We start from the raw sequence: 24,307 nt of genomic DNA on the forward strand, positions 1-24,307 counted from the left end.
TGAATGTCTATATGACGAGAAAAAATGTTGGATCTGTTCATTTGGGAAAAGGGAGATTCAGAGGTGGTCTAATGGATGATTCTTATTGGAATAGTAGAGATGAATCTGAAAATATCAGCATTACATATCAAATAAGAATCTAGAATTAAAGCGAGGTATTTGATAAAGATGCAAGTTACCACAAAATACTCCAGAATATATATATTTTTTAATTTAATAAGCAGCTGGATTATATGGTCAGAAGCCAATGTATGGGGTAGTCAATGTAAACCAACGCACCAGTAAGTTTATTGGTCTTTCCTATCCTTAAAAATATTGCTCCTTGTGAACAGGAACAGCAACTTTGAAAATGCAACTTTGGTCAGTTTGAAGTTTGTGTCAATTTAATGAGGATTATTGGAGTGAAATGTACCGAAAAATATAGCAAGTATAACATTTCTATGGCAACTGGTTTTAGTTTCTAAAGTTTCAGAGACAGGATAAAAAACCAAATTACATGTTAAGTATGCCTTTCACTGATGAATCAAACTACCACTTCACATAACTTCAGATAGTTCCTCTATCCCTCTCTTTCCCCTCCCCCTTCCCAGTTCTCCGACTGTCTTCCTGTTTCCAACTACATCCTATCTTTGTCCCGTCCCCTCTCCTGACTCAGGGTCTCAACCCGAAACATCACCCATTCCTTCTCTCCTGAGATGCTGCCTGACCCGCTGAGTTACTCCAGCATTTTGTGATGACCACTTCATATAATATCCGTCCCTGGGTGTGTTATATTTCTGAAGTTTAATTGAGCGAATTGTTAACAGGTTTAATGTATTGTGAAGTTACAAGATGCCAAAGATGCTCTTACTGAGAATAATAATAATAGCCATTAGACTACAATAATTACTCAAGTAATTATAACATTCCAAAAACTGGACAGATTCAGTCACGGCACTCATTGTTTCTTCATCACGGTCATCTCAAGTTGATGGCACCATAAATGACAATTACTGCAGACTGACTACAATAAGTGAATACACAATACAGGTTTATGGGACAGTCACATTTTTAACAAAGGAAAATAATGCAGAAGTCACGATGATTGTTTCATATTGCAGAGCTGTTTCACGAAGATTAATACCTTCGGACTGTGATCTGAGCCATCAGCACTTCTCCCTCCAATCACGAGTCGTGGCCTTCCTTGGATTCTATACCTTTCCTGACAACAGAACAGTTAAGCTCAAAAACACCTCACTGGAAAAAAATAGTTTAGGAGTGTGCAAGAAACCTTGCTCACCTTTCGGAATTGACAAAGCCACTTGTGGCCAAGGATGACAAAGACCAAATATGCACGAAATCCGCTTTCACAACATCATTGTCCCAAAGCCTATTTCTATCAAACAATCCAGCAACGGAAGGGAACTCAGCTCCTCAAACCTCCTCCACCATTCAATGATATCACAAGTGATCTAATGGAAACGTGAACTCCACATCATCCCCGTTTCAATAAAGTTCCCTTGCACGATTTTAAACTTCAGTGGGTACAAGCCTAGTCCTTTCTCAAAACAAAATCTGCCCATCTCAAATATTAGTCGAGTAAATCTTCTCCAGTCTGCATCCAACACATTTTCTTTAATACAATAATTAATACTGTACATAGAGATCTCATTGATGCATCTCTAACTGAAGCGTAACCTTACCGACCCAAAACGTTGTCTGTCCATTTCCTCCATTGATGTTGCCTGACCCTGTTCCTTCAACATTCAGCTCAAGATTCCAACGTTTTCAGTTCATTTCACTATTTTTACATTCCATTTCCCTAGCAATAAATGATTCTCTATTAGTTTTCCTGATTACTGGCTGTACTTGCCAAATAGGCTTTTTCTAACCATGCACTAGGACATACAAGTTTCTCTGCACCTCAAATCTCGACAATTTCTTTCCATTTTGATTAGACACTTCATTTTTGACATTTCCTACAAAAATGAACAATTTCAATTTTTCACACATTGCACTTTATTTGCAAGATCTTTGATTACTCACTGAGGCTCTGTACATCTTTTTATGGTCTCTTTATATTGTCAACATCAGCAAAATTAATAACCACCCTTTCTATGTCTTCATCTAAGTCATTCATACAACCTGCAAGAGGCTGAGGCTGCAGTACTAATCCCTGTGGCATAACACTCGCTACATTTAGCCAACTATATAAAAAATCATTAATAGGTACCCTGTTTCCTAACCAGTCTTCCACACACAGGAATATCCCCTCCCACACCACAGCTTTTATTTTCCACAATAACCTTTGATATGGCACCTTTTCGATTGCTTTCTAAAGTAGATGCCACTTTAGTATATTGTTTTATAGATAGTCAATTTGCAAATACTAAGTCCCACAATTAGCAATGTGAAAGCCTGAATTATCAATTCAATATGCTCTTGAGAGATCGATATTGATTAGAACTCAAAAGCAATATATTACTCAAATATTACTCAAAAGCAATATTTTCAGCACGCCAAAATGGCCCCACAGTTTGGTGAACGACGACCACAGCTAAATACTCAAAATGTCAAATTAATAATTCATACTCAGCTGCAAAAAAGTCTGGTTTGCAACAAGTTGCTTCCATTAGAACATTGAAAAAGGCTAACATGGCAAATCATAGAATTAATTTAAATTAGCATTCTGATGAGAAGGGAAATTATAGCTGAGGCTCGTTTTCCAAAGCAGATAAGAGATCAGTGATCCCATTGAATCCTGAGTGAGCTGCAATAATTGCCTCAGTCCATTAATCTAGTTAACATATTGAATATATTGCAAGCGGACTGGCAAATGTTAAAGATAAAATTGATGGCAAGCTGTTGACAGTTGTGAATAATTTTATATTATTAATTTGAGAATATTTTGGTGGACGAAATAGGGAAAAATGTGTTCCTCTGTTGTTGACATAGAAAGGGATGAGAATCTGGGATTCAAGCACTTGAGAGATGTACTTATCAAACAGTATTGAGAGTGTCACAACAAGATTTTATAGAATCTCTTCTTACCACTGTGCCACTCTTGTAACTAATTATGTGATATTACTCATCATATTAAAGCTAGCAGACTTTGCTATTGTGCAATATTATGTGGTATAGCTCTGGCTTCTGCTTACTGAAAGAAATATTAATTTTATAGTTAATGTTCAATAATTTTTAACACTGACCCATCTGGCAGTCTAAATAGTGGGAGAACATGACTGTTTAAAATTTAGTGAAAAACATCTGGAATTCACATTTTGTCATCTTGGACAAAACATAATATTAAAAAGTTGGGGGGGGGGGGGGGGGGGGAGACTGACACGATGACAAGAGAACTTTTAGAACTATTATACCTCCATGGACACAAAAAGCTGGGTCTCGATCCAAAACGTCACCCATTCCTTCTCTCCAGAGATGCTGCCTGTCCCGCTGAGTTACTCCAGCTTTTTGTGTCTATCTTCGGTTTAAACCAGCATCTGCAGTTCCTTCTTACACATATTATACCTCCATGTTGATACAATTATTTTTATTTCTACACAAACATACTTATACTTGAACGTTACTCTAACGCAAACTTTGCTGGGCGCATACAAGTTTAGAACTACAGTGCATTCAGAAAGTATTCAGACCCCTTCACTTTTTTCCACATTTTGTTATGTTACAGCCTTATTTTTAAATTGATTAAATTCATTTTTTTTATCATCAATCTACACACAATACTCCATTATAAAAAAGCAAAAACATGTGTTTAGAAATTTTTGCAATGTAATTAAAAAGAAATAACTGAAATATCACATTTACATAAGTATTCAGACCCTTTACTCAGTACTTTGTTGAGGCATCTTTGGCAGTGATTACAGCCTCAAGTCTTCTTGGGTACGACGCTACAAGCGTGGCACACCTGTATTTGGGTCATTTCTCCCATTCTTCTCTGCAGATCCTCTCAAACTCTGTCAGGTTGAATGGGGAGTGTTGAAGTACAGCTATTTTCAGGTCCCTCCAGAGATGTGTGATCGGGTTCAAGTCCGGGCTCTGGCTGGGCCATTCAAGGACATTCACGACTTGTCACGAAGCCACTCCTGCGTTGACTTGGCTGTGTGCTTAGGGTCATTGTCCTGTTGGAAGGTGAACCTCCGCCCCAGCCTGAGGTCCAGAATGCTCTGGAGCAGGTTTTCATCAAGGATCTTTCTGTACTTTGCTCCGTTCATCTTTCCCTCGATACTGACTCGTTCCTGCCGCTGAAAAACATCCCCACAGCATGATGCTACCACCACCATGCTTCACCTTAGGTATGGTATTGGCCAGGTGATGAGATGTGACGCTTGGCATTCAGGCCAAAGGGTTCAATCTTGGTTTCATCAGACCAGAGAATCTTGGTTCTCATGGTCTGAGAGTCCTTTAGGTGCCTTTTGGCAAACTCCAAGTGGGCTGTGATGTGCCTTTTACTGAGGAGTGGCTTCTGTCTGCCCACTCTACCATAAAGGCCTGATTGTTGGAGTGCTGCAGATATAGTTGTCCTTCTGGAAGGTTCTCCCATCTTCACAGAGGAACTCTGGAGCTCTGTCAGAATGACCATTGGGTTCTTGGTCACCTCCCTGACCAAGGCCCTTCTCCCCTGATTGCTCAGTTTGGCCAGCTCTATGAAGAGTCCTGGTGGTTCCAACGTTCTTCTATTTAAGAATGACGGAGGTCACTGTGCTCTTCGGGACCTGCAATGCTGCAGAAATTGTTTTATACCCTTCCCCAGATCTGTGTCTCGACACAATCCTGTCTTGGAGATCTATGGACAATTCCTTTGTCTTCATGGCTTGCTTTTTGCTCTGACATGCACTGTCAACTGTGGGGCCTTATATAGACAGGTGTGTGCCTTTCCAAATCATGTCCAGTCAATTTAATTTACCACTGGTGGACTCCAATCAAGTTGTAGAAACATCTCAAGGATAATCAACGGAAACACAATGAACCTAAGCTCAATTTTGAGCGTCATAGCAAAGGGTCTGAATACTTATGTAAATGTGATATTTCAATTATTTCTTTTTAATTACGTTGCAAAATTTCTAAACACCTGTTTTCGCTTCTTCATTCTGGGGTATTGTGTGTAGATTGATGATAAAAAATGAATTTAATCAATTTTACAATAAGGCTGTAACATAGCAAAATGTGGAAAAAGGGAAGGGGTCTGAATACTTTCTGAATGCACTGCATGTTTGGTCCGTTGTGCCTCAACCTGCACTTCAAAAGAAAATTTCCACTCAAAGGACTTTCATTGTTCAATGAGACTACAAGAACTAACTTGTTTATACACAGTAACAAAGCTAATCACATTTCAAAATTAATTATATTAGGATTATCAGAACATACTACAAATTTTACAGCAAGTCAGGTACATTTTCTTGATTACAGTCTAATAACTGCGAAAAAATTAATACTTAAATTTTGGAAAAAACCAATAACCCCCACAATTAAAATGTGGACTACGGAAATGACAGAGACCCTGCATTTGGAAAAAATAAGGTTTGCCTTAATCGACAAACCTGAGTTATTTTTAAAAATATGGTCTCCATTTATTGAATTTTTAGAAAAGTAAATGGGTTTGGTACAGGACTAAAATAAAAAATTTAAATTAAAAGTTGAAACTTGAGTTAGGGGTTGGATAACTGTGGTTATTGTCTCCCGGATCTACTCCCTTTAATTTTTATTGTTAGATCCTTTTTTTTAACCCTCTTATTCTCTCTCCCCAAGTTTATAGTTTTTTTTTAAAATTTTTACTTTCTCTCTTCAAAAATTTAAAAATTGAAGCTATGTAAGAACTTTGTAACAAATGTGTTTTTTAATTTCAATTTGTACATATGCTTTTCAAAAATAAAAAAATAAAAAATAAAATAAAAATAAAAAAAATACTGTGCAAAGATTCTGCCTAAATTCCCCTCTCATCTATGGATCGTGACCCTTAATTACTGACGCACCAGCCACAACCAAACTATAAACCCCACTTACAATTCTCTCAGTCAGAAGCTCTAAGGTCAAACCTCTCCTCAGGACCTGATACCCAACTCAGATTAGTGATTTATTGCAGTATTGAGCAAATGCTGCATTACTGGCTGTGATGTATTTCAGTTAACAGATCAAGGACCACATCTATCAAAACCGTTGAATGGATACGTTTTGTGTTGTGATGGAGTATTGGGAACGTTTCAGGGTTTCAATACAAGCAGGACGCTAAGGGTCCTTATTGACCTCAATACACACTGAACTTTGCTTAGATCTTTGCTTAGTCCTCCAACATTTCCGTCACCTCCAACGGGAACCCACTACTGGCCACATTTTCCCATCCCCTCCCCTTTCTGCGTTCCGCAGAGACCGTTCCCTTCGTAACTCCCTGGTCCACTCGCCCCTTCCTACCCAAACCACCCCATCCTCGGGCACTTTCCCCAACAACCGCAGGAGATGTAACACCTGTTCCTTTACCTCCCCCTCAACTCCATCCAAGGACCCAAACAGTCTTTCCAGGTGAGACAGAGGTTCACCTGCACCTCCCCCAACCTCATCTATTGTATCCGCTGCTCTAGATGTCAACGTCTTTACATCGGCGAAACCAAACGCAGGCTCGGCGATCGTTTCGCTCAACACCTTCGCTCAGTCCTCCTTAACCAACCTGATCTCCCAGTGGCTGAGCACTTCAACTCCCCCTCCCACTCCCAGTCTGACCCTTCTGTCATGGACCTCCTCCAGTGTCATAGTGAGGCCCACCGGAAATTGGAGGAACAGCACCTCATATTTCGCTTGGGCAGCATGCAGCCCAGTGGTATGAACATTGACTTCTCCAACTTTAGATAGTTCCTCTGTCCCTCTCCTCCCCTCCCCCTTCCCAGTTCTCCTTCTATCTTCCTGTCTCCACCTATATCCTTCCTTTGTCCCGCCCCCCTGACATCAGTCTGAAGAAGGGTCTCGACCCAAAACGTCACCTATTCCTTCTCTCCTGAGATGCTGCCTGACCTGCTGAGTTACTCCATCATTTTGTGAAGAAATACCTTCGATTTGTACCAGCATCTGCAGTTATTTTCCTACACTTGCTTGGATCGAAATACTCTGAAACGCTGAATTTGGATTTACTTCATCTACTAATCAACAAAATGTATGTTTTCAAACTTAGTGGTTTTTTGTTATGGAGTCAGCAAATTTGCCCATGTATATTAGAACAAAGTGCAAACCTCATTGCCAACAATATATGACAGTAGGCTTGAATCTACCTACTTTGAGTGGTCCATTTAACATCCTGCAGAACAAGCATACATAATTTCTCAGGCAAATTTAAAGAGCGAGAACAAGCAACGCAGAAAATACAGGGGAAGATCAGTACTAGAAAAGCTGCACTCAGCGATTTGCTCTGAATTTCAGCTGACAGAACAGAAAATGAAATCTTGCCAACTCTACTGTTTAATACGCTGGAAAATTAATTAATAAATGGTTGGATTTAAGAAATAGTTAGACAGGTACATGGATAGGACAGGTTTGGAGGGATATGGACCAAACCCAGGCAGGTGGGATTAGAGTAGCTGGGACATGTTGGTCGGTGTGGGAAATTCGGGCTGAAGGGCCTGTTTCCACACTCTATGACATTATATTGCAAAAACAGCAACACATCGAAAGGTCTCTGGCTCAGGTTAGTATCGGAATGGAGGATGAATTTGCATTTTTAGTCCAACTCTCAGCTTTCCAGTTGCAGATGGTTCAGTCACATATGGACATGCCGATATATTCAGTGGATAGTATAGATGTTTATTCTTGAAGACTGCTTTAGATTCCTGACACCAGTACTAGAATGCTGCACAATAAGACTTAGATCAGATTTAAACAAGTCTAATGCAAAAGTAAACAGAAACATTTGTTTCCACATCTACTGTGATGACTGTAGAGTGGGATTGATTGGGGGTGTGGGAGCTCGATGAAGAGGTGGGAAACGAGACAAAGTTTGCAGTTGAACATTTAAAGGGTCCATATGAAAGATAGAAGATCTTTATATATTCAAGACATTTGGTGCACAAAAGACTTGGAATGGATTGACAACATGACATTTCCCTTCAAGGATAGCCTTATGCATTTTTCATCTGCTGGTTCAGGTCCACCACTGATTTTCCGGCACCCTTGGTTCCAGAACGTTTCGAGATTATCCGTTTTGCCTGACCAACAGCGTTCATGGTCTCAGAGAGGAGTCTAACGCTACTGGAACAGTCAGCCCATGCCACCAAGATACCGGCCCGCAAAGTCAGCCTTGGAAGTCGGCTCCAGCCGGGCCAGAGTTCCGGAGCCCCAGTCACAGGGAGCAAATTCGACCTGCCGATTAGCCACGGAAGTCAGCCATGGGTACAGATCTACAGCCTCTGGCCAAGCTGGAGCTCCTGAGCTCCAGTCACAGGAAGCAAATTCAACCCGCTGACCTCCACAGAAATCCTGATGAGGTTAAAATCAGCCGCTTCACCTGGCCTAGGCACTGCATTTTCAGTGGGGATTTCAAATGCGCTGTTCTAATTTTGTCCAGACTAAACGAAGTGCCGGACTACCAGTTGCCAGAAAAACGGTGGAGGTCCTGTACTTGGACTATGCTAGGTTGACGAGAATAAAACAAAAACTCAGTCTTGCCCTGCCTAAATCCTAGCTCAGCCCAATAATGTCTATTTAGTTTTTTTGAAACCCTACACATATAGTCAGGACCCATGCAGCTGGAATATACATGCGGATCATAGTAAATGGGTAAAGTAACAACTGAGCTCAACTTTTGTTCTTTAGTCTCAGAATAACCTATAAAGTAATTAGATTAAAATGGTTCACAATTCGTTACTTTAGTTATTTATTCCTTCAAACAAGGTGGATGTCTTTGATAAGCTTGGCGCCAACTCTCCATCCCAGACTGCTTTTTGAAGTGAGCGGCTTGGAAGACGATTTCAGCAGGAAAGGAATGGCAGATTATTTTTCTTGAAGGCAATTAGCAAATGAGGTGGGTTTCTACAAAGATTTAAATATTTATCGTTATTCTGACTGGCACTGGCTATTTCATGCCAGAATTATTTCCTTACTTTTAAATTTGCAAATTTTAGAGTCATATATATACTGCATGGAAACACGTTCTTCGGTCCAACTTGCCCATGCCGAGCAACATGCCACATCTACAATAGAATCACCTGCTTGCCTTTGGCCCATTTCGCTCTAAACCTATCTTGTTCATGTACCTGGCCAAATGTTTCTTAAACTTTGTAATCGTAGCTGCCTTAACTACCTCCTCCTGTAGCTTGTTCCATACACCCACCACCCTTTCTGTAAAAAAGTTACCTCTCAGGTTCCTGTTAAATCTTTCCCCCTCACCTCAAACCTGTGTCCTCTGGTTCTTGCTTCAACAATGAAGGAATTTTAATGCTGTTTTTAGCCTATTTATGTTGGCCTCTGGATATCACCAAATAATTTGATTAACAACTTAATAACTTACTATTCCATTTATCACATGCAACATTATCCAAAAGACATCATTTTTTTTAATGCAGCATTAAAGCTGACTGGATTACATTGATGTTGTTACAGAAGATATTGATCAAATTTAAAGCTGTCATCATGGGCTTTAAAAATGTTAAATGAATGTTCACAAAAGCATTACATTTCCAATTCTTTCAGTATTTAAAGTCCAATTTTATCTGACAGAGCTTAACTTGCACTTTTTTCCCCATTAAAAAATCTCCATGCAGTTTATTTTAAAACCAATAAAACAAAAAATGGGAGATGGGAGGAAGCATACAACCAATCTCCATAAATGTGAAAAATCAGATAATTTCTTGAACAGTGGGTGGTTTTCTTCATTAAATTGCCATGGAGATTGATAAAGACATCAGTTATCTTGTCCATTTGCCATTTGCCATATGTTAGTGGAAGGCATGTTAGTGTCCATTTATATGCAAATCTCAATGTAACTGCTTGAAAATTATTATCCTCTGTTATTGGTCCTCAAACTTTGTATAATTGACACACCTCTTCAAACATTATCAATGGCTGCAGTAATTTATCAACACACAAGGTATTTTAATTAGTGTAAGAAAATAACTGCAGATGCTGGTACAAATCAAAGGTATTTATTCACAAAGTGCTGGAGTAACTCAGCAGGTCAGGCAGCATCTCAGGAGAGAAGGAATGGGAAATTGGAGGAACAGCACCTCATATTTCGCCTGGGCAGCTTGCAGCCCAGTGGTATGAACATCGACTTCTCCAACTTTAGATAGTTCCTCTGTCCCTCTCTTCCCCTCCTCCTTCCCAGATCTCCCTCTATCTTCCTGTCTCCACCTATATCCTTCCTTTGTCCCGCCCCCCCCTGACATCAGTCTGAAGAAGGGTCTCGACCCAAAATGTCACCCATTCCTTCTCTCCTGAGATGCTGCCTGATCTGCTGAGTTACTCCAGCATTTTGTGAATAAATACCTTCAATTGAACACTGATCAAGATGAGTGAATGGGTAGCAAAATAGCAGATAAAGTGCAATGTGGAAAAATGTTATCCGCTTCAGTCGGGAGAGAGTTAAGAATTAGAGACAAATTTGGAAATGCTGATGTCCAAACTACCTGTATGTCCTTATACACAAGTGGTAAGGTGGGCAAATGGGGGGAATGGTCTGCTGGTATGCTTTGTGTAGGATTTGAAGACAAGAGTAAAAGTTTCTTACTACAATTACACAAAGTCTCATGACACCCCACCTAGACCATTGGTGCTATAAAAAATATATATACTTTCTTTGGAGGGAGTGCTTGAAGATTTACCAGTCTGGAGTGGTAGTCTGTCATATGAGGAAGCACTGAGAAGGTAGAGTTTTTGGTCTTCAGAGTATGGAGGAACGAGAAGACGCTATCTTATCAAAACAAGCAAAGTTCTTATACTGTATGACAAGGTAGACACAGTGAGGATGCTTCCCCCTGGCTGAGGACTCTTTAACTCCTGAGTAGTAAGCAATTGAAACTGAAATGACTAGTAAGCAATTGGAACTGAAATGAAAAATTCCTTCAAAGGATGATCAATCTTTGAAATGTTCAACATGAGTAAGTTGTGAAGCCTCTGCCATTGATTGGATTCTCAACTGAGATCAATTAGTTTATTGATATTAGATAGATTAAGATACGGATTGAGGGGAGAAAAATGGCATTGATTTTGAATATCACGCATATTTATATTGAATTCAAAGTCTACTGCTCTTTCTCAGTTCTGATAACTATGGGAAATTTACTGTACTGACGGGCATGGTTTAATGTCAAAAGGAATAAGTGAGGGGCATTGCACAACATTTAAATTATTCTGGTAAATATAATGAGCAATTGCAAATAAAAAGAATTATGGTCCATATTTTTTTTCTTTGAACAATGATTTCAACATAAGCATACTACCCTCTAGTGGGCATTTAACTCAAGATATTTATCACTGAAAAAAATCCTCCTACGAAATGGGGCAAATCCTGCTGATGGTAAGCTAGCTGTCACTGTATGAAGTGCACGTTGTTGGGTCCATTTGTTCCACTGCCCAACCCAGCAGTCAGGCTCTGGGCAGATCCTGATCATACTAATCCAAGGGAAGGATACCCTGCACACCTCAGCTTTAAACCAACTGTTCCAGCACAGTGCCATTCACTTGAATGGAGTTCAATAAAACCTTCAAAAGGCTAAGTGAAGGAAAGTAGATCAGTTCAGATTGTTAATTTGTCATATACACCAGGGTGCAATGAAATGTAGTATACAGTATATGCACAATAACAATAAATATAATAAATACAAAGTGCAAACAGCAGAATGGTGCAAAATTGTTGTGCAAAATCCAAGAGTGCAAAGGAACATTAAAAGTACAATGACAGAATAACCCAATGAAGTATAGTTAAGAGTAAGAGTACATGGAGGCACTTCCAGGAATAAGGTGATTGGTTCCAGAATTGGGCAATAGTAGAGAGGAAGCTGTGCTTAAGTCTGGAAGTTCTGATTGTCAAGGTGCTCTATCTTCTCCCAGAAGGTAGAAGAGAGAAAAGGTGTCAGGGTGTCAGGCAAACCTGATGATACTTTCAACCTTCCAAATGTAACACAACTTGAAGGTGGACTGGATGGTTGGAAGTGACAAGGCTGTGTTCACTGTTCCCTGCTGGTTCAAGTGGTCAAGAGCAGAATAGTTGACATCCCAGGCTGAGATGTACCCCCATTAAAATACTTTCTAATGGGCAACTGTAAAAATGGGAGAAAGTCCTCATGGACATGCTGAATCTTTTCAGTCGCCTAAAGTAAATACACTGATGCACTTTCTTGATTGTTGTGTCAGTGTGATGGGACCAACTTCAGTTGCTGGTGATATGGATGCCAAATAAATTGAAGCTGCAACCATCTCTACAGGGCTTGACCAGGACAAGGTTGTATTCACCCCCTTGTTTCTTTTGGTTAACAACCAACTCTTCGTCTTGCTGACATTAAGGGATAGGTTAGTGTCCTTAACACATGACATAAGGTACTCAATCTCTTTCCTGTACTTCACCTCTCTAAACTATATCTAAACTGTATCTCTAAACTAAACCTCATCATTGCGGTGGATCTGGCCGAGGACCATGGTATTACTGAGGAACGTAAAGATCAAGTTGGCATTGCACTGGACCACACAATCAGCTACATTTCGAGCAAGAGACTGAGCTCACAACGTGGAAAAACACTGGTGGTGAGGGGAGGGGAGAAAATGTTATGGTCAACTCTAACCGACCGAGGTCTGCTGGTCAATGTCCAGAAGCCCTAATGCAAACAGATTCAGAGGTTAGGGATGAGCTTATTCAATATTATAGTGTTGAAGTTTGAGCTGAAGTCAAATAGCATGCTGGCATTATTGCCAAGAATATCCGGGACTGAATATAGTGCAAGATAGAAGGCAACCTCCACAGACCGATATTTCATGTATACCAATTGCAGGGACACCTAGATTGTCCGGAAGAAGAGTTACGAATTGTGAAGCTAGGAGAAAGAATTTCAGAACACTTCCAAGTTGGCCAGTTTCTGAGAGTTCACAGATCTGACTTCTGCCACTTTGTATGGCACAGAGCTAGTGGGGCAAGCTGGGGAACGTGCCTGGGTGGAACTTTGTTTGCCTGTTCTAAATGGGCGCAAAACACATGAAGTTCATCTGCTGGAGCTCCCGGTTGCGAACTATTTTAACTCCCCTTCTCCTTTCAACTTTACTAAACCTGTCCTCCTCCATTCCAGAGTGAGGCCACATGTAAACTGGAAGAACAGCATCTCATATTCCCTTTGGGAAGCTTTCAACCCAATACAGATGCTCCTCGACTTACGATGGGGTTACGTTCCGATAAACCCATCGTAAATCGAAAATATCGTAAGTCGAAAATGCATTTAATACACATAACCTACCAAACATCATAGCCACCTAACCTATTGAACATCATAGCCACCTAACCTACCGAACATCATAGCCTTGCCTAGCCTAACGTAAATGTGCTCAGAACACTTACTTTTGCCTACAGTTGGGCAAAATCATCTAATAGAAAATGCTGGCAACACAGCACACTGTAGAGTATCAGTTGTTTACACTCATGATCGCGTGACTGACTGGGAGCTGCGGCTCGCTGCCGTTGCCCAGCATCACGAGAGAGCATCGTACCGCATATCTCTAGCCCGGGAAAAGATCAAAATTCAAAATTCAAAGTACGGTTTCTACTGAATGTGTATCGCTTTTGTACCATCGTAGTCAAAATATCGTAAGTCAAAGCATCGTAAGTCGAGGAGCACCTGCAGTATGAACTTTGAATTCTCCAATTTTGAGTAATACATCCCCTAATCCCTCTCTTTCTCCTGCCCTCCCCCCATCCCAGTGCTCACACATTTCTCTCACCCTCCTAGGTACACTCATCTCCCATTTCGGAGCCCATATTTCCATTTAATCATAACTCTCCCCTCCTCCCATATTACTTCCATCCATATCCCTCCCTCTAGCTATATATTTTATTCTTCCTCTTCTTTCAATATCTCTAGCCTTTGCACTTGCTTCACCTATCTGCCAATCACCTCCCCTTCTCTGCCCTCCCAACCACACTTGTATCCACCCATCTCTTACCAGGCTTGCTACCTGTATCCACCTATCTCTGGCCCACCCCATCAATCTATTCCAGATTTCCCCCCACCTCTCCCCCACATCACTCAGTCCAAAGGGACCAGACCTAAAATGTCATCTGTCCACTCCCATCCCAGATGCTGTGTGACCTACTCAATTACTCCAGGACTTAGTGTTTTGCACAAGGTTCCAGCGCTGGCAATTTCATGTGCTATATACAATTGTTCACTTTGATGTAAGGTAACGTTTGAACAAAAACATCAGGCTGGTCTATTTGAAGTGTCATTCATACTATTCATGGCAGGCTGATGGATAACCTAAGAGCTCAGCAACTCTCCTGCAGCTGAAGGTAATCTTTGTATTTCAGACTGATTTGTCATTATTTTAGGTTTCATGAAATGAAGTTTTAAGCTTGCTTTTTTGGACTCAACTATCTTGATTTTGGATGACAGAATGACAGTCTTACAAAATGCAGTGATGATTCTTTCACCAACGGCAATAAGAATGCAGTTCAACACCTTTCCAAGAACAAGCAGCTCTTTCCTCTCCTCAATCAGTGGCATCTAGATCAGTTCCCATGTTCCAAGCCCTTCCTTGTGGATGGTGGCAATCTCTACTCTCCCTTTATTCCACAACAACGATTTCAGCCTCACCGCCCCCTTCCACCAGACTCCATTCTAAAAGGACTTAATTCCCTCATCTTTATTATCATAATTTCCATCAGTTCTTTTGCAGTTCAAAGCACTTCGCTCTGCCATCTATTCATAGACTTTGAACTCTTCACTGTTTAAACTCCTTTCTCAATAGAGTCTAGTTGCAACAAACTGCTGACCTGAAATTCTGTCTCATGCGATTTTAATCTCTCCCCACAATTCATGCAGCAGCTAGAAGCACTTCATGGTAAGGTATTGGTTTATTGTCACATGTACAGAGGTACAGTGAAAATCTGTATATTATCAGGACATATAATACACGAGTACAATCAAGCTACACACAAGTTCAACAGGTAGCACAAAGTGAAAAAGTCCAATGTCCACAATGAGGTTGGGAGATTGGGACTGTACCCCCTATGTTCCATAGTCCGATAACAGTGGGCAAGCAGCTGTTACCAGGTCTGCTGGAATGAGCTTTCAAGAATGATAAAAGGGTAAACAACAGTGCAGCTGGTAAAACTGCTGCCTTACAGCACTGGGTTTGATCCTGACCTCACCTGTTATCTGTGTGGAGTTTGCACATTTTGTGACCGGTGCTCTGGTTTCCTCTCACATTCCAAATGCATGCAAATTTGTAGGTTAATTGGCCTCCGCAAATTGACACCCTATTGTGCAGTGTAGAGTAGGGAGTGAATGCGAAAGTGGGATAACATAGAACATGTGCGAACGGGTGATCGATGATCGATGATCCCTGAAAGGGAATGTTTCCATGCTGCATCTTTCAATCATGGGGCACCGTGCATGATTCAACTTCATTACTATAATTAAATAATGATATGCACACCAGGCCCTATAAAATTCAAAGTGCTGGTAAATCTTCAGAAACCATTGTCAAAATGTAGTCCTCTTGCAACAGGACATTAGTTGTCATTTGCAAGAAACAAATTGCTGGAAGAACTAAGCAGCATCTGTGGGAGGAATGGACAGATGACGTTTCGTGTCAGAAAATGTCCATCAGTTCATTCCCTTCACAGATGCTGCCTGACCTCCTGAGTTTCTGCAGCACTTTGTGTTTTTGCTCAAGATTCCATCACCTGCAGTTTCTTGCCTCCATAACTTGTCATTTACCCGAATCTCACATGCAAAAGTACTGTATTTGAATTTAATATTCAAAATATTCATTAAGGATAGAAAATAATAAATATTTTCTCTCTTTTTGAGTTGCATTGTATTGCACACATTTGCAAGGTGACAGGCATCAAACCTTGCCAATGCAAAAAAAGAAGCATAATGGAAAAATCCTGCAGATGCTTGAAAGTAAATTAAAGCAGAAAATTCTCGAAATACAGAGGCCTGGCAGCATCTGTTGTTGAGAAAAATTGAGTTAATATTTTGAATCAATGATCATTTATCCCCAACTTTTCAAAATCCTGATAAAAGGTTTATAATACAGGTAAAAAGCAGGGGAACAGGAGAGGCCAAGAAATGTGTTGCCAGAGGATGGAAGGCAAGCGTCTCTGAAAATATGACAGTGCATGTGATGAAATGGGTGGTAAAGCAATTAGTGAGAAGGGTCAGACTGGTAGAGGTTTAAAAAGCAGAATAATTACTTGAAATTGCATGAAAAAGAAAACTGAATGCTGCGAATGTGAAATGCAAATCCTGGAAAAGCTGATTATCTAAAATTACTGAACTCATTTTAAAGTCCAGAAACTGCTTTTTTGCCCAGCTGCAAGATGAGCTGATTTTGTTGGAGCTTATCCTTATCTTTGTTGGAACAAGGAAACAGGCTTATGATACAGGGCACAATGGGAGTGGGAAAGAAAACTGAAGTGACAGGCGACTGGAAGCTGAAGGCCATGACCTGCAGAACGAATAGAAGGGTTTTGTGAGAAAATGTTTTGCTGAGGGGCTAGAGTGAGCCAACAGAAGCATGTTATGGGGGGGGGGGGGGGGGGGGTGGAAGCGAGTTGGGGAATGAGAGAGAGAACAAGAGAGGTTGGATGAAGACATGTTGCCACACAACATGGAGTAATGGAAATCTCTTTCCCCATCCTGCTCTCTGAAATAGCTAAAGAGGTCAGCACTGTTTGGCTTGGTCTGGAATAATTAGAAAACAACAAGAAGTTAATTCCAGAACAGCATCAAGCCACGACAGAGACACACGAGGCCACAGATGCTGGAATCTTAAGTGAAGGAAAAACAGTGCTGGATGATGCCTTACGTGCTGAGATCCTCCAGCACTTTGTTTTTATAACGTCCCAATTTATCTGGGCTCTAGTTCTTCTCTTGCAATATCGCAAATAAATCAGATTCCAATGTAGAAACAAATAGCTGCAAATGGTGGTTTACAAAAAAAGGCAAAGTGCTGGAGTAACTCAGGGAAAGGAAGTCCAGAAATAAAAGGCACAAGCTTAAGGTGACGGAAGAAAAATTTAAAGAAAGTCTGAGTGGCAAGATTTTCCACAGATAGGGTGTGAATACCAGCAACAAGCTACCAGAGACGGCACAACAGTCGAGTTGCTGCCTTACAGTGCGAGAGATTCAGGTTCGATCCTAACGACAAGTGCTGTCAGTATGGAGATTGTACATTATCTCCGTGGCCGCATGGGTTTTCTCTGGGTTCCTCCCACATTCCAAAGATGTACAGGTTTGTCGGTTAATTGGCTTCGGTAAAGATTGTAAATTGTCCCTAGTGTGTGTAGAATGGTGCTAGTGGTGTACGGTGATCGCTGGTCAGCTTGGATTCGGTGGGCCGAAGGGCCTGTTTCCGCGCCGTATCTCTAAACTAAAGGATGTAATTAAGTCCGTAAAAATTGCAACATTTAGAAGGCATTTGTTAGATATTTGAATAGGAAAGGTATATGGGACAAATAGGATAAGTGTAGAAAGACAACATGGTCAGTATGGATGAATGTTTTTATGGTTCTATGACATCAATACGCTTCTGTTCATTTGTCAACATATTTGCCATTACGGAAACAGTTACTCAGAAAATTAACATGTTTTAAAGTAATGATTGAAGGAGTTTACAGGGCAATGACTTTGGATATTATATATGTAACCAAAAGAGGTTTGATAAAGTGCACAATAAAAAAATGTGGATTGAAGATCAATATCATGAAACTTTTGGCAAATTGATACTTTGAATGCTGCCATTTTCTCTTGCTGACAGACTTTGCTTTCAAATAACCATTTAAAAAAAATTACAGTTTAATAAGTGTTACAGAGGAAATAGACTTGCCATGAACATTTTAACCTCATTTTGTACAACATTATGAGACACATGTCACGCACTGCATGAGGTTCATTAACTGTGCTCTATATTTAATTTGTTGCATTCAAAATTTCCAAAGCAATGAAACTTGGGCATTTATTATAACGCTGTTGTCAGAAAAAAAAAGCTAATTACAACTCTGTGTGTGCTGCCACTATCCATGCAGTTAAGTGACATCGACGGCATAGCTTAATTTTAAAAATCAGCATGTTCGACATCAGAATGCAAAATGTAAGACGCTGAATGTAAATGAATGGAAACGACTTCTAAAAGTTGAGAAAAATATACTTTTACATTAAATTAACATGGCAGCCCTAACCCTAAAGAATGCAACACGATTTTTTCTGACACATTAAATATCTGAACTGTCATCTCATCATTTCTAAGATGAGTGATTTGCTTTTCCAAAATTGTACAACTTTCAAACAACTTTGCTACTTTCTGGATCATCTTCAAATTCACTCACAAAAGAGAGAACACGTTATGTGCATAGGGCCGACCATCTTTTAACATTCTAACAGTAAAGCAGAAAATAGATGCAATGTCGTATCCAGCTTACATGTTGCTGCCTTTGCAATGACAATAGCTTTCTCTGTTTTTTACTGATACTTTTGACCGGTCACAACTTAAAACAATTTAATTTTTAAGCTGCAATTTTTGCAATAAAGATAAGTTGGTGGTGATAAGTTTCAGTACAAATACACAATGCTAATGTGTGATTAGGAGGGTAAGTAACAATGGACTGTCACTAAACCAAGTTTGCAGAATTCACATTGTGGTTTTATTCTACAAAAGCAAATTTCCACAGAAACAGATAGACAATAGACAATAGGTGCAGGGGTAGGCCATTCGGCCCTTCGAGCCAGCACCGCCATTCAATGTGATCATGGCTGATCATTCTCAATTAGTACCCCGTTCCTGCCTTCTCCCCATACCCCCTGACTCCGCTATCCTTAAGAGCTCTATCTAGCTCTCTCTTGAATGCATTCAGAGAATTGGCCTCCACTGCCTTCTGAGGCAGAGAATTCCACAGATTCACAACTCTCTGACTAAAAAAGTATTTCCTCATCTCCGTTCTAAAAGGCCTATCCCTTATTCTTAAACTGTGGCCCCTTGTTCTGGACTCCCCCAACATTGGGAACATGTTTCCTGCCTCTAACATGTCCAACCCCTTAATAGTCTTATACGTTTCGATAAGACCCCCTCTCATCCTTCTAAATTCCAGTGTATACAAGCCTAGTCGCTCCAGTCTTTCAACATATGACAGTCCCGCCATTCCGGGAATTAACCTAGTAAACCTACCCGGCACGCCCTCAATAGCAAGAATATCCTTCCTCAAATTTGGAGATCGAAACTGCACACAGTACTCCAGGTGCAGTCTCACTAGGGCCCTGTACAACTGCAGAAGGATCTCTTTGCTCCAAAACTCAACTCCTCTTGTTATGAAGGCCAACATTCCATTGGCTTTCTTCACTGCCTGCTGTACCTGCATGCTTCCTTTCAGTGACTGTTGCACTAGGACACCCAGATCTCATTGTACGTCCCCTTTTCCTAACTTGACACCATTCAGATAATACTCTGCCCTCTTATTCTTACCACCAAAGTGGATAACCTCACACTTATCCACATTAAACTGCATCTGCCATGCACCCGCCCACTCACACAACCTGTCCAAGTCACCCTGCAACCCAATAGCATCTTCCTCACAGTTTACACTACCATCCAGCTTTGTATCATCTGCAAATTTGCTAATGGTACTTTTAATCCCTTCATCCACGTCATTAATGTATATTGTAAATATTGTAAATAGCTGCGGTAAATAGCACCGAGCCTTGCGGTACCCCACTAGTTACTGCCTGCCATTCTGAAAGGGACCCATTTATCCCCACTCTTTGCTTTCTGTCTGTCAACCAATTTTCTATCCATGTCAGTACCCTACCTCCAATACCATGTGCTCTAATTTTGCCCACTAATCTCCTATCTGGAACCTTGTCGAAGGCTTTCTGAAAGTCGAGGTACACCACATCCACCGGCTCTCCCCTGTCAATTTTCCTAGTTACATCCTCAAAGAATTCCAGAAGATTAGTCAAGCATGATTTCCCCTTCGTAAATCCATGCTGACTCGGAACGATCGTGTTACTACTATCCAAATGCTCCGCAATTTCGTGTTTTATAATTGACTCCAGCATCTTCCCCACCACTGATGTAAGACTAACTGGTCTATAATTTCCCGTCTTCTCTCTCCCTCATTAATATTATTGTGTAGGAAGGAACTGCAGATGCTGGTTTAAACCGAAGATAGGCACAAAATGCTGGAGTAACTCAGCAGGTCAGGCAGTATCTGACTGCATCGGTCTGAAGAAGCAATTTATTCAATCTGAAGAAACATCCTAATCGGAAACGTCTCCCATCCCTTTTTCTCCAGAGATGCTGCCTAACCCGCTGAGTTACTCCACTTTGTGTCGAGCTCTGCATGAGAGCCTGCCTTCAGAAGGTTAATGGGATGGTCTTGGGATAAGAGTGTAAAACTCTTGCCACACTGAAAATAACATGGAGCAATGCCTCCAAGGCCACAATGCATAGAAATGAAGTGAAAATAGTAAGGATACTCAGAAACTGAGCAACATTATTGCAGCATTGATGTAAAAAAAGTAGGGAGTAGTCAAATTCCTGTGACATCCCTTGCTGTGAACTCAAGTTGAATATGATGAGTGACAGGTAAACCAAAGTGCGAATAAAACAGTAACAACTCTTGCGTTTATACTGCTTGCTTACGGCAGTGACAATGGCTAGTGAACACCATTACAAGGTTGAGGAACTGAAGGGCGGAAAATGAATATTAAATGGAAGAGTGCAACTTGAATCAGATCAACTAAACATGAAAATATCTGAACAACTAGTTGTATTATGTAGACTGCAATTTGAGCCCTTTACATCGCAAGGTGATGCCTTTTTCTCTTAACTCTGATTTGCTTGATAAACACAATGCACTGTGAAAAAAATCCTCTATTAATGAGGTTCCAAAACCCCACTGATAACGTTTACCTGCCAAGGCTCTATTGACAGAGGAATGAGTGGCTAATCCAGGCTGTCCACGCTCATGAAAGATGCCTGCATAAGGTAGATACTCGGGCAGCAGAAATCGCCTGTAAAAGGTAAAATATTTATTTAAATACAAACAAGCACCAGACCTTTTCAAAGTGCAAGAGAACGCCAATTAAGCAAACCAATTAAAAATTGAGAGACAATTTACATCACAAGCATGAACCAAAAGTTCAACATTTTTTGTTTTGCCAAAGCAAGGTGAAAACTAAGTTGAATTTTGAAAATCCATTTTCAAATGTTCTGCTGGCACTCAGAATAATAGATTGAAATGTAATTTAGAGGCGAAACGAAGCAGTGTAAATATCATTGTCAGATTTACTCTGATGACAGCTTAAGTATATTTTCAATCGCACCTCATTTCTCTATAGGTTTTTTGATTATTATGCATTTAATTTTACTACAATACTGTAAGACTTAAGTGTAAGTTGTGTGGTTATGATTCTTCATTTTGTTTCAGTATTCGTCATTCTTTCCATATGGGATGCAGCTGGAATTTTCAAACAATATATGAAGCGCACTTTCTGCAGTCTATCATTGCGTGCACATCAATATCGCCTCACCATATCTCTAATATAGAGTGTGCATCTTCTAAAGCATTCCTCAAGTACTTCCCACTAACACAAGGAAACCTATCAATTGCTTACTAAAGAAGAACGGTCTGGACCTGAAACACCACCCATTCTTTCTCTCCAGCCTGTCCCGCTGAGTTACTCTAGCATTTTGTGTCTACCATCAGTTTAAACCAGCATCTGCAGTTCCTTCCTACACAATTGCTTACTAAAGTTGAGCACACGATTAAAAAAAGAGGAAGGGTTGGAAATTTCATCTGTTGGGCGGAGAGAAAATGGGGATAAACAAAAATAAATATTGGAAGTAATTTTCTTCTTGGAAATAATCAAACTATGGGAGCTAGCATATTATTGATGGAATCAATTCCCTTGCAGAGAATGGATTGTAGTTCACTGTGACGGCAATCTTAGAGTGGAGACGTTATTCCGTGGGGTTTGGTAATTCCCAGGGCTGTTGTTTCTGATAAGACTGCAAAAACTGTGACTCTGTGAAGTCTAGTACAAAGATATTTCAAGAGTAGCTGTGGACAATGAGGCGTCACCCAGCTGCGCAGCAATTTAACCCCTGCAGCTTTCACCCTGGGTAGCTATATTCAAAGGACATCAATTGCCCTATATAGATAAGGGAGCTTGATTTTCAGCAGTGTATTCTGTGCAAATGTTCTGTGTGAAGGTCCAGTGTCTTTTGTCTACTGGCCAATTTCAGTCATCTTCAGTCCTTTATTTACAGTTCCATAGTTTCTTTGATTTGTTAGCTATGATATGTTCAGTTTTTAATTAAGGTCTGTAGATATTTTAATGCTTTGCTCTGATGCCCCTTGACCTCGAATAAAAACTTTTAAAACGCTACTACTCGACTTGGCAAATCATTGAGAATTCAGTGGTTCCACAGAAACCTAAACATGGAACTTGGGAGTTGGACTGTGATTATATAACAAAGAGATAATTTGTTTGCAAGTATCCTTTCTTTGCCCAGCCCCCCCTGACATCAGTCTGAAGAAGGGTCTCGACCCAAAACGTCACCGTTCCCTCCCTCCTAGATGCTGCCTGACCTGCTGAGTTACTCCAGCATTTTGTGATACCTTTAATTTGTTTGCAAAGTCAATTTGTGCACTTCTTCACTCAGGTTACTGGACAGTCATTCTGACTGGTACTCCAGCAGGATGCTAACGTTGTAATTACCCTTCGACAGGTAAACATTAATAGTTTGATTACTAATCAGTCTTACCGGGGAACAAAGCGACCCAATGATGGCGCAGTCATTCTTGCGTTTCTTGGAGCTCGCTGCCGTGACCTCTCCCCACCGTCCCTTTAAATCACAAAAGGAACAGCCAATGTTACATTTCCAAATTCCAATTGAAATAGTTAATAATGGCATTCTTTTCAACTCAAATTAGAAGGCTTTGAAAACGTATACATTTCATCAGTTAAAAAATACAAAAGCTTGTGTATCTAAAAGTCAAATTAGAACAAAATAAATGGAATATTGCCCAATTTTAATTCGACATTACATTCCTAAAATTCAACATTTTCTTATTGTATGAGCAATGTCCCTTTTTATTAGCGGATGAAGCTGGCGTCATGATGTATTTTAATGTAAGTAACATATTAACAATATAGATTTATAAACACAGGGATTGTTAAAGAAAATTGCAGAGTTGCCCACTAATTAATTATATGTGGTCTAGTTATGCCCACACTTTAAGGCTACATGTGGAAGGTGCATCTCACTGACTCTCTACAGATCTCGAGTCCAGTGGTGTGGTCCTCAGGTGGCAGAGCCAAGAGGACCCACCCTTGAAATGCTCGGGGACCTTCATGACATGCCAACAATGCATGGCACAGAGCTGTGGCAGAAGTTCTCATTTGTTTTATAGTCATAGGGTGATACAGTGTGGAAACAAGCCTTTCAGCCCAACTTGCCCACATCAGCCAACATGTCCCAGCTAGACCAGTCCCACCTGACTGCACTTGGTCCATATCCCTCCAAACCTGTCTCATCCATGTACCTGTCTAACCGTTTCTTAAACGTTGGGATAGTCCCAGCCTCAACTACCTCCTCTGGCAGTCTGTTCCATACTCCCACCGCCCTTTGTATGAAAAAGTTATCCCTTGGATTCCTGTTAAATCTTTTCCCCTTCACCTTGAAGCTATGTCCTCTGGTCCTCGATTCCCCTACTCTGGGCAAGAGACTCTGTGCATCTACCAAATCTGTTCCTCTCATGATTTTATACACCTCCATAAGATCACCCCTCATCCTCCTGCGCTCCAAGGAATAGAAACCCGGCCTACTCAACATCTCCCTATAGCTCACACTCTCTAGTCCTGACAACATCCTCGTAAATCTTCGCTAAACCCTTTCAAGCTTGACAATATCTTTCCCATTGTGCCCAGAACTGAACACAATATTCTAAATGCGGTCTCACTAACGTCTTATACAACTGCACATGACCTCTCAACTTCTATACTCAATACTCTGACTGATGAAGGTCAATGTGCCACCTTATCTACCTGCGACTCGGCCTTCAAGGAACCATGCACCTGCACTCCTAGATCCGTCTGCTCTGCAACACTCTCCAGATGCCTAC

The 24,307-nt window shown here is 40.6% G+C and overlaps 1 protein-coding gene across 4 annotated transcripts in view; it reads right to left on the reverse strand.

Moving 5' to 3' along the window:
• LOC144602252 (activating molecule in BECN1-regulated autophagy protein 1-like) overlaps nucleotides 1-24,307 on the reverse strand; it is a 292,114-nt gene that overhangs the window by 140,290 nt on the left and 127,517 nt on the right. For all 4 annotated transcript variants that reach the window (XM_078415123.1, XM_078415121.1, XM_078415122.1 and 1 more), the window contains 2 exons: nucleotides 22,948-23,028; nucleotides 21,091-21,191 (listed from right to left, as the gene is read on the reverse strand). In XM_078415123.1, coding sequence (XP_078271249.1) covers nucleotides 21,091-21,191; nucleotides 22,948-23,028 — 182 coding nt within the window. The remainder of the gene's footprint in view (nucleotides 1-21,090; nucleotides 21,192-22,947; nucleotides 23,029-24,307) is intronic.

Source organism: Rhinoraja longicauda, chromosome 18 (genome assembly GCF_053455715.1).
Source record: "Rhinoraja longicauda isolate Sanriku21f chromosome 18, sRhiLon1.1, whole genome shotgun sequence".
Classification (NCBI taxonomy): Eukaryota; Metazoa; Chordata; class Chondrichthyes; order Rajiformes; family Arhynchobatidae; genus Rhinoraja; species Rhinoraja longicauda.